Here is a 12,119-nt window from a genome sequence, read left to right as displayed (position 1 = left end):
TGCTCCTAAACACTGCTGCAGTCTACCACTTAAGCTAACCAGATAAAAAGAGATTGTGGGGAGGATGAAGGAGAGATAAACACTGGAAAAGAGATTCAGAATACAGAGAGAACTGGTGTGCTGGTACCATCAGTTTTTCCACATGTTGTCAAGTGGAAGCCCTCTTCCTCATCCATCTTGAACCCTCCTTTTCTCCCTTTACATTTTAAATCTTTCAGTGTCACCACCACAAGGACCCCCCCCCCCCATGCCCTCTTTCTCACAGATACATAAGCAGCTAAATGCATGAAAAGCCCTCTAGACTGAGAATTAGGGTATAACATGCAATCAAGGAGAATCATAACCTTTACAGCAGCCAACAAGCCGATACGTCTCTTTTATGGACATGTGACTTCACAGTGGCAGGGCTGTGAGTATTAATGCTGACTTTATGACTTTATGAAATATTTTTGGCATGACTAATAGCCCATGTTAGTAAGCAGCCTTCCACTAAATGAAAGATATTGGCCCCAGATGACCTCCTGTTTGTTCATACGTAAAGTTTCCTGTCATGTCTTTACTCACACGGAAACCCTTTATTTTTTTTATTTTTTATTTTTAGCCAAATTTTTTTGTTCTGATTGCCAATATCCTGGACGTGTAGTTCAAGTATCACAGCTCATCCAGGACTAGTATATGTGCCACATGAGAGCCCCCATGTCAAGGATAATTGTTTCATCCAATTTTTATTGTTTTATCGTCATTGGTGTTGTAAAATCTGTTCCTATTGTACTGTTGTTGTAATAATTCCCACTTTAACACTATTTTAAATAGGCGAATGCTGGCGTTTGGGTAAGTCTGTTCGAAACCTTCCTGAGCTTCTGAGTTTTATGGGTAGTTTTGATAATCCAATGGGACTGAGGTGGACCTCAGCCACACGAAAGGACCATTGCCTGAAGTGGTACCCAATAGTTAAAGAATCAACACAATTTACACCACAATATACCCTTCCAATGAGGTAATGAGTCCTGTACCCTCTGGAGTAGAATAAGTTGTTGCAGTTAAAGTTATGTCACTTGGGACCTGCAAAAGAGCAATTGCTGTTTGCCCCTTTGTCTTATTCTCACACCGGTGAGCTCGATTTGATAGACAGTGTAAGTGGTACACCTATCCTTCACCCAGTTTTTCAGGTCTGAATAATCATTTGAGAATTTAGATGACCGTTGAATTATTATTATAGGAGCATACATCTAAAATTGGCCACACTTAAAATGAATGTCTGTTGTTGCATTAAATAATGAAACATCAAACCAAGTGATATCGGCCAAAAAATTGTTAGACTTCTTCTCAAACAATTTTAGAATGACTTTCCAGCCAACTGGACATTTAACCTCTAACGTTTAACAAACAGAATGTTCTTTATATTTAAATTATTTATTAAATGTTAAATAATTTTATTTATTTATTGCTATTTAGTGTTGATATAACAGTTCATATTTGGTTTCAGATCTACTAATGTCACTTGGTTTGATGAGCTTTTAATAAAACTTGGCTTGACTATGCTGTAGAAACCCACATAAAAACTCTTTTAATCAGTGCTACATGGCTAGACAAAACGAAAAATGGGCTGTGATGTTTTCTTTTGCCAAAAACCTAACACCCCAAAAACTGAAACACCCAAAATGCACTTTTGATTTTGGTACCACTCTGACAATCTGACTGTCCATGGGCGGGAATACAAATGTATGGAATTAGATCTGTAATTTTAATAAATTCCTTGGAGCTGTCAAAAGTCCGTTGGATGACTCAAAATAACATGTTGATAAAATGATAGGTCCAACTGACTTTTGCATATATATTTATATATAAACAATGTGTAATATTTCTCTCTCTAATAGTTTAGTAAATTTAACTACTTCTTTAAAAAGCATTATTTTGTTTTTAGATTGTAATGTTGCAATGTTAGAATGTAATGTGATCTGGCCCCTTTTTTGGATAGACTGCAAGGTTACATTTGCTATGTTTGTTTTCATAGCCTTCAATATGAACATTGTTTGTAGGACAATATTGATCAGGATATGAAATAACATTCTTTTAATTATATAAATTGGGCGGTTTCTTCATTAGGGTGATTGGGCGACGCACCACCAAAGTGTGAAAGGGACTACATTTGCATTCAACCACAGAGTTACGCTAGCAGTCACTGTTGTTCTGCCTCTGGATATAGTCCAATCAGTGTCAATTCAGTGAAGCTCTCTGGGTAGGAGAAAAGGGAAAACTCCCCAAGCATGGGCATCCCTTTTGCACCGCAGATGGCTACCAAATACAATGCATTGGTTTCTGTGACCTCAGGACCGGCTACCAAATTTACCCCTTGTTTACAAGGCACTGTCATATAGGATTTAAAGTCGGTTTTTATTTGAAAAAGAAGTTACTGAACATTACATGTTTAATTGCTTAAAAATTAAGCAACAGCCGCTTGAATATAACACTGGCTCGAATGTCCACAAAATAATTTGCTTTATTGGGTTTTTTTTTCTCTTCTTCATCCAGACCACAGCAGAGAGGCATTCCTGCCACAAGTCTTTCAGGATTAGATCACCCCTAAAGCTTGATGATTCAACTCAACATGCACTTGACTTGAAAACCACATTGAAAGCCAAGTGGAAAAAAAGGACAAACATAAATCTCAAGCAAGAGTTTGCAGTGGAGTGGGCAATTTCCTATAATGTTCTGTTTAGGATTTTTTTATTTTTTTTTTTCCCTCTTGCATTGGGCTTTCATCAGATTCCCACCGCCTGTCCTTATCCCCATGTCTGTGGAAGAACAAGTCATCTAATTATGTCATATTAGCCTCCTGTTATCATCTAGGCCTTCAAAAGTGGCACCAAGGTTAATCCTGCTGGAACAAGGGTCTCAAACTCTGTCAGTGGCCTTTTTTTGTTATACTTTTTTTTAAATAAAATTAATAAAAATGCACACACACACACACACACACACACACACACACACACACACACACACACACACACACACACACACACACATATATATATATATATATATATATATATATATATATATATATATATATATATTATAGGCAGGGTTGTAGTACTCAAGTCCGGTCTTGAGACCGTTTTTCTATGGTCTCGGACTTGTCTCGGACTCGCTGGTATTCGGACTCAGACTTGTCTTGGTCTCGGTCTCTGGTCTTGCCAAATATGGCTTTTGGTCTCGACCGAGTCCAGGTGTCTTTATTATGTTCCCAGTAACATATTATTGTAGTATGCACCCGCAGACTTCCGCAGAAACCTCCGCAGATTTCTGCGGATTGTAGTGCCCGTCATTGACAAGTACGACCTGCGCGTGTGTGGTCCTTTTTGGACTCGGTCTCGTCTTGGAGTCGAACCTCTTTGGACTTGGTCTTGACTTGGACTCGACTAGTCCTGGTCTTGGACCCGACAAAGGTGGTCTTGACTACAGCCCTAATTATAGGTATAATATATTGTAATATAACAAAATATTGCTTGAATTGCAGGCTGGATTTAAAGATAAGCTCTTAGCAGTTTGGTGGTTTGAGACCCTAAATTACATACTCACTGATGGTCAGACTATTCATTCAATATGCATTTGAACCCAAGCTCACCTTATTCAGACACACAGATAGCGTTACTAATTTCTAAGATATTCCAACACAGTGATTTTTGATATTGCAGCATCTGCACATGATCATGGATGACAAATGACATTTCATGTCAAGTCAGTCCAGTCACTGTCTGAGTTGTGTGCCAGTAGTTGCTCTCTTTTTTTTCGTCCTCAATTCCCTGTTGAAGTAAGCGATCCAAAAGGTGATGACAGCCTCCCAATGACTGCAGTATATCAGGACGAGGACAGAGGCGGCTTTTCTGTTACAAAGCTCATTTATTAGCTGTTGCTCCCTGTCATAGATTGGACATGTAGGGACACAGAGACTCCCAGAGCTCTAATTACTCTGGGAACAAAAGCAAGTAGATCCATCTGTGTGGCCTTCCTCTTCTCAGACTTTGCGCCAAGATCTCTACAGCACAGCGTAATTCGACCAGCCAGAGCACGTGTTTATCAAACAAAAGATGCAGTTCTGCCCTGGTGTCTTGGCTGATGTAAAGACAAGGGTGTTAAAAACAATGAAATGATGATGTATTTTTTTTGGGTGTCCATTTTTTCTCTCATTGAGTAGCGTGCTTTCTTGCCCTGCAGCAAAGCTACGAAACAACTCGGCTCGTCTCTTTAATCTGTGTAATCTGTTCAGACTGAGTGTGTATTACATTTGTTGCAAACTATGGCTTAGCAGTTTGAATGCTTGTGAACACATTGGTCGTTGGTGCTCACACGGGCACCACAAGTTGGAGTCTTGCTCCCGTAATAGGGTTCAACAATAAGGATAGCCTGCTGGCTTTTTCGCATTTTGAAAAGAAATAAATTATGAATGAAAACTTGTTTTGTTAAGACAACTAGGCCTAGATGTTTTTAACAAAAATAAATATATAATAAATTAAATAAATAAATAATAATAACAAAAAATAAATTAATAATAACAAAATAAATAGATTTTTTATTATTATATATATAATAATAATAAATAAATACAAATTTGTGGTGGTGGCAGTAAAAAATGCTGGCAGGGCAAAGTGTCAGGGTTCTGTCACTTCGGTCTATTTATTCTTGGTTTGGTGACAGAGCTCTGACACTCCTTCTGTCTTGTCGTTGTGAGCGTGTGTTCTGAGTTCGCTTGGGCCGTACGCTGTTCTGTCCGTGTGTGTTGTTGTGTTCTGTGTGGTACGCAGTTTGCGTTTTCATCGGCCGTGTGTTTTCATGTTATGTCTTGTGTGAACACGTGGCTTATGAGTGTTCTGGTTAGCTGCATGTTCGTGTCTTTTGTTTGATCACATGGTGTTCCCTGACCATGTGCTCTTGTTTTTGTTTTGTAGTGTGAGCACATGGTTGTCATGTCTGTTTCTTTGTGCCATGTGCTCCCATCTATATTGTGTAATCTGATTATTGGTTAATTTTTCCAACCTGTCCTCTCCTTGTTACCTGCCTTGTTTGCTCCCTATTTATTCTCCTTGTGTCTGTTTGTGTCCTGTGCCAGATCTTCTTCAAATGTTCCCTCTTTTTTTGTTCCCCTACCTTGTTGTTGGTCCAGTCAAGACCTGCTGCTGGTCCTGCTTTTCCTGTTTTTTTTTTTTTAATTAGTTTATTTTTTTATTAAGTGCATTGAGTCCTCGCCTCATCCCTTCAACCAACCCTGACACAAAGTATCAGAATTGGGCCAGCTGGAAAAAAAATATTACTGATCTCTTCATAATTTCTCCCATGATTTCCTGTCATTTTTCTACTATAATTAAGCAATAAAGTGTGAAGGTCGAACCTATTGTGCATGTAATTAGGCTAAAGGAGTGTTGCTTGACGCCTATATTCACAGCAAATTACAACCTCAATTTATTGCATACAGGTTTTAAAAGTTGCAAAAAGGTCAAAAAATACTTTATCACAATCATTGACCTGGGAGTGATAATGATGGTGATTATGGTTGTCGGAGTGCTGTGTGCGTGTGTATTTTCTCGCCATGAGATTGTTTGGACTGGATAAAGAAAGCGTGAGAGATCAGGAAAAGTGGGCTGAGGCTTCAGGGATTCAAAGGGAGAAGGGGAAGGACACATGTGTTGGGAAGGAATGTAGCTGAGGAGACAGGCTGGTTAACTGGAGATGGTCTAATTAGGGGGGTGTGATGGTGAGAACCTTCACGAAACCCAGAGAGGTCAGAGATTAAAGCCCAAGCCTTATCTCTTTGTACTGTGCCAGATTTTCCTCTTTCAAACCTTTTATTAAATGCATGCTTACCTGTAGACTGGTAAAAGTTACAAACCTTCCACTAAAGATCTACAAACAGGTGCCTACCTGAGTGGAACCAGCTTCACATGTTTGTGGATAGCTGTAATCTGAGATCCTTTGCCTATCTGGCAATCAGGTCTCTGAAGAAGCTTTTAAGAAGCGCCATAAATTAGACAGCTCCAAGTGGCTCTTTTTAATTATGCAGGCCAGCGTATCGCCCTGTTGGTGAGGCTCATGTAATTTCGCTCTGCCTGACGTGCTATTTGCAGAGTCACAGCTTGATGACATGCTGGCACGCTGCCCTTGATATGCTGTGGCAAGGCGGGGCGTGGGAGGATCGGTGCGGCGGTATTGCCTCATTCACAGAGTGTCTTGACCCCTCTTTCTCTTTCTCTTCCACCCAACTCTGATGTTAACACTGGAAAACATAATCATCTGCCTGACTAGATTATTTCACATAGGCCTAGACTACCTTTTCAGATTTTATGCTAATAATGATTGTATGCTAAGGTCTTGCTGAAAATTTGATCCTGATAATAATTTTATGCTAGGCTCCTCCTAAAAATGTTGCTAAGATTTTATGATGCCAATGAATTTATGCTGAGTTCTCATTTATAATTTGTCAAATTGTTATGCTAATAATGACTGCATGTTACATTCTTCTTAAAACGTTGCTCAGATTTTATGCGAATAATGATTTTATGCGGAGTTCTTGCTGAAGTATACTAATAATGATTTTATGCTCATAAAGTGTGCCGCCACTTGCTCGGTCAAGAGAGCGAATGAGAGCCAAACTTTCCTTCTAACTCTGTACTCTTGGAGGCTGAGATGTTCTGCTTTCCTTTCTTCTGTGAAGGGGTCATGGTGAGGTAATTCCTCATTGCGGATGTCGTCACATCTTTGGAGTTCTATGCAGCCCTAAAAACTCTCACACCCCACACTCCCTGGCTCAACATGCATGTCAGTGGAAGTTGCACTGGAATATCTCACTCCCCTGAAGTGAAAAGCTTCACATGGCATCAAAATGCCTTTTTCCCAACCTTATAATCCCTCTCTCACGTCGATCCCCTCCCCCACCCTTCAGTCTGCTCCAGATGAGGAGGTTTTGTCTGCTGTCCCGACTGACGTCTGTCTCTCTTGTTTCTTCACAGGGTGTAGGATAGATAACTGTGAGGCCTGCTTTAGCAAAGACTTCTGCACAAAGTGCAAGCCTGGTTTTTACTTGCACAAGGGCCATTGCTTCGAAAAGTGTCCGGAGGGCTTTGCTCCGCTGGAGGACAGCATGGAGTGCGGAGGTAAGAATCATTTTATACAAGCATACTGGAAAATCCAGATAAATCTGTTAGCTGTTCTGGTACATGATTACTGGTTTGTAATGACACCATCACAAAATCTCTCTGGTTTGCGCCTTAGCTGTTCCAAGATGGTCCTTTGCATCAGCTAGACCATCTTAGACCAGCAATTTAAACATCTTAAACCAGTCAAACCAATTTAAGGTGGTCAAACTGGCTTCTGGGACATAGTTGCTGGTCAATAAGCAAATGATTAGTTTGTGCCAGATAATGACCAGCCTTGGAACAGTTAATTACCTTTTTAGACTAGAACCAGCTACTATATTGCAAAAACACAGCTACCAGTTTAAGCCGGATTTCTACAAATATCATCTTTTTCTAATATCCAATGCTTCATTCCACTAAAGACTTTCAAAACCTCTATCTCTTTTTTTTTAACCTAAAACTTCTCTGAATAAAGATATTGTTGACATTAGATATGTTATCATATCCAAACCTTCATAGCCATTATCATTGGTTTTCATTATCATCATCATCTAGTAACTAGTTAATAAGTTTTCTTTCACCCAATAGAGGGTTGTGAGGTGGGCCAGTGGAGTGAGTGGGGGACCTGTGCCAGAAGAAACAAGACTTGTGGTTTCAAGTGGGGTCTGGAAACCCGAACACGGCATATTGTGAAGAAGCCACCAAAGGACACAATACCATGTCCAACCATCGCCGAGTCCAGGAGATGCAAAATGGCTATGCGACATTGCAGGAGAGGTGAGTGTGTGTGTGCTTGGATCAGCATATGTGGATCTAGGCCTGCTCATGCCTTCAATACAAGCCTTGGTTTAAGATAAAAATCATTCATTCCATCTGCAAATCATCAATTTCAATAGATTTCCAAACCTTCTCCACTTAAAGAAGGAAATATAACTGTGGCCATTTCAACTGCATCTCACCTGTTTAATCTTGAGCTCTGTATTTTTGGATTGAAAAGTCAGCCGATTGGGTTTTCGCCCTCTATTTGGGTTTTCAATGCCGACTGGCATTTTCATTCATGATTTATTAGTATTTTTCCATGCTCACTTTAGCCAGCTCGCCTTAGGTTTTTTTCTCTCTTTTCTTGAGAGCATATGTGTTCTCTCACTTATTCTCCTCTCCTCCCAGTGGAATTCCTTAAAGTATGAAGTGCAGGTTTCCTCAATGGTACTCTGTTTCCTTTCTCTATAAGAGAGTTATTTGCGGTAGGTGGTGCATGTATTTTACCACTAAAACGAGAAGTCAAATCGGAGGGAAAATATTTTTTGAGTAAATAGAGCCAAGGAAACATATTTTATAAAGTGTTTAGTTTTAGAAGAGATGGGCCAAGTTTACTCGTGGAAATAATTGCCGTATTCAGGAGGGCTTATCAGGAAAACTCACGATGATAATTAATCGAGACGTTTCCTCGCAGCTTTTTTTCTTTCTGCTCACCTGAACAAACTTAAATCTTTTGTGGTCACTGACTTATGATACTGTCACACCAAGTACACATGCAATTTCAATTTCGGAGGTCAGTAAAGGACAACACATTCACATTGAGAGTTTTTGACTGATTATGGAAAGGTTAATTGTCAACCCGGAGACCTGAGGCAATATGAAGCTCAACTTGCTCACTTTCCATTGTTTATTTAGGTACCTCAGTCTCGTACTGTATCTAAATTTCCATAATATCCACCATAGTATCATGTCACAGCCACTGAATTTTGATCCATGAGCTATTCGTTTTGAGAAGTGCATCGCTAAAACTGAATCCATTCATCTTCATTTAAATCATTTGGAAGAAATAAAAAATGAGTCTACTTTGGTACATATGCACTCTGACAGCTGTTTTAGAGACGTGCTGATTGAGTAAGTATGTTTCTGACATGTCACATGGCTCTTTTCCCCTTTCGGTGCTTGTAAGGTGCGGAGCGAAGGTTGGAAATAGTGATTTTCTGGCATGTCTTCCTTCTGTACCCTATGTTGGCTCTCTCCACAGGAATTTTTCCCTCCCTAATTCAGTTCCTCCTGACCTTTTCCAAAAGTACTTTATAGTCATCTTTAATTAAAAACTGGCATTGTGATGCATGGTTCCTGGTTTCAATTATCTCATCTGAGGTCAGCGATTAGGAGCCATTGTTAAAGTCTTAATTAAACACGGAGTGGAGCCGCTCCTTTGTTACATTTAGAAACCAATAACCAAGTAAGCTTATGGAAAAGTCCTACATGGTAATATGGTCATTATGAGTCATTAACTGGAAAAATAGCATATAAATAGAATTTGAACTTACCAAGAAATGTTTAACAGCAATTTGTTACATGGACAATCAGTCAGTACTGATACTGACACAATACTTTATTTCGTCAGTCCAATAAAGGATTTGTATAACGGATTAAAAGCAGTAAAGTATTTTTGAACAATTCATTAAAATAACCACATATTAAGAGTCATTAGTTTGGGAATCTGACTACTCTGGGCATGATGTACAGAACCAATTAAAAATATAATTTGTTAATTAACTGGCTACACTTAGTCATGCTGTATGGTTTTCATAATAATAAAAAAAGCACTTGCTCATAAGATTTATTTGTCTGTGAATTGAGCTACACTGGTCGCACATTGTGTATTTGATTCACTAAAAGACTCATTCATAATATTCATAAACGTAATTTGATAGTGAATCAGGCTACACTGGTCATGTTGTTTTTAATTCACTAAAAAGAACCAGTTGCATCACTGAAAATAACCAATTCATAAGAGCCATTTGTTTATAAATGTTGACTACACTGATCTACGCTGTTTGTTGTATAAGGCAGTGCATTTAACTGATGTTCTGGAGATCTACTAGAGAAATATTAATAATACTCTATGCATCTGTTTACTCTTGCGTTTTACTTTTTTTTTTTTTTTAAAGACCAGGTGTAAACACTCTCCAAAACTCTGGGATGGATTTAAATCCAATCACTCAAACCACTTCAGGAGGCGTTTTGAGTCGCATTCCAAACTAAACTGGACAAGTGTAAATGCATCTGGTTGTTGAAAGCACATATATGCAATTTTTACTGATTAAAAAATAAATGTGTGCGAGTGTTATACCTGCTCCCGGAGGCCAGATTTGACAGCACTAATGCAACACACACGTGGCCCGCCGCAGATGAGTAGCTGAGTAAAACTGAAAGTTTGACGTTGCATCCTGAAGCTCAAAACACACTTATCTTAATTAAAAGTAGTGAGACTAAATAATCTCACCAGTACTGATGCCACTCTCTCCTATTGCAGTCTTTGATCTTGAAATTAACTGATTATAAATAAAATGCAGCCCATATCTGTTGCTTTCTCTGACGTGAACACCGTTAAATTAGCAATATATAGAGCGGGAATTAAAGATCAGATTCATATTTGTTTTGCATAGGAACATTTATGTGGCCAAGTGTGAATTGGACAGTTTTAACAAATCGGATCGCTATCTGATCAGTAAAAACACATGAAGTGACCAGGTGTAATAGGCCCTTTAGATATTCATGTGATGTTCTATAGAAATAATGATGTTATAGTCATTGTCTTCCATCCGAGTGCAGGTATGGCAGATAAAATATCGTGCATGGGTGACCAGGAAGTAGCCAAAGCCTTTGTATAAGGATATGGGCGCTTGGTTTAGAGTCTTCATTAAACGAGAGGCCAGGATAACATAGCCCCCGACTGACCTCTTACATTACACTGGATTCCAAGGACTTTACCAATAAGTCCCTGAATGCTACCTAATACGACAGCTTTGCTCTGCAATATAACAAATTACTTTGTGAGACATAAATAGGATTACAGCCAGACTATAAACATGTACGCATGTGTAAGTTTATGTATGCCCTGCTGCCAAGCAAATTGCTCTACATGAGAAGAAAAATGAGGTAAAAGGTGACTGTGGGGGAGTGTGCTAGAATACGACCCTGTTACCATAATGCACATAACATTAGATACTAGACACCCGCTTGTGGAAATCGGTATAAGATTACGTAACAGCAGACTTTGCAGATTGCTATGGATTAGACAAAGGCAGGAAATATGAGAAGGTAAATAACATCAGAGGAGTTATACATGTGAATATATTTCTGGCATTGTTTATCTGATCATCCAGCTTCCGTTTCTTTGAGCTTAAATGTCGCCGGACGTCATTTACAGACCCTAGCTTGAACTTGACGCACAAACGACTTAAGAAAAGATAAAAACATCTGGACACCAGTAGTTTAAAGCACTCACATGCACCAGTGCAACAGTGAGTAGTATGCCATTTTTTCTTTAGATATTTACAATTACTTTAGATTGGGGGACAGATCAAATTTTCCCGTCAATGCAAGTCGTACGTCATTGAAAAAGCGACGGTGGCGAATGACAACTCAGGTGGACACCAAATACAATCACATGACTCTTTTCAATGGCACAATGGAGAGCGAAGGCTCATCCCAATGCTTTGCTGACCTTTAAAGGTGGTGCAGAAAGCAAAAGCTTGTATTATCATTTCGTCTGCTTCCATTGCAAATCTGTTTTTACTTCCTTTTCCTGGTCAGTACATCTACCTTGGTTTTTGTCGTCAACTGTATAGTGTAAATGCAGATATCGGATATGGGCCACTTTTAAAGATGTAAACTGGTCGTCAAAAAAATCAGTTATAGTCAACAAATCAGAATTGGCTATCAAGACCTGCAGTGTAAATGCGGTACATGCCAAATTATTCCACTAACCATAACAATTTACTAATACTCTTGACATGAGAGTTAGTTGACATGTAGTTAAAAAGTGACTTATAGTTAGTAGAATGTCTAAAGTAGACTATTGAAATAAAGTAAAACTATTTTATAAAGTATATATATATTTTTAAATTCTGTAAATGTTTAATGATACCTAATCCTAATACCTGATTTTGTCTTTTTATAAAGTGTTACCAAAAAAACAATCATAATTTTAAATTAATT

At 38.8% G+C, this 12,119-nt stretch overlaps 1 protein-coding gene and 1 long non-coding RNA gene across 3 annotated transcripts in view; both read left to right on the top strand.

Annotated features, from left to right (window-relative positions):
• Positions 1–12,119, top strand: part of LOC307005310 — a 338,262-nt gene that overhangs the window by 89,688 nt on the left and 236,455 nt on the right. The gene's annotated exons all lie outside the window — the stretch shown is intronic.
• rspo2 (R-spondin 2) overlaps positions 1–12,119 on the top strand; it is a 58,133-nt gene that overhangs the window by 24,974 nt on the left and 21,040 nt on the right. For both annotated transcript variants that reach the window (XM_079625333.1, XM_079625332.1), the window contains 2 exons: positions 7,005–7,148; positions 7,719–7,907. In XM_079625333.1, coding sequence (XP_079481459.1) covers positions 7,005–7,148; positions 7,719–7,907 — 333 coding nt within the window. The remainder of the gene's footprint in view (positions 1–7,004; positions 7,149–7,718; positions 7,908–12,119) is intronic.

Source organism: Phoxinus phoxinus (genome assembly GCF_949152265.1).
Source record: "Phoxinus phoxinus genome assembly, chromosome: 10".
NCBI lineage: Eukaryota > Metazoa > Chordata > Actinopteri > Cypriniformes > Leuciscidae > Phoxinus > Phoxinus phoxinus.
Note: the sequence above shows the minus strand (reverse complement) of the source record. Positions and strands in the feature narration are given on the sequence as shown.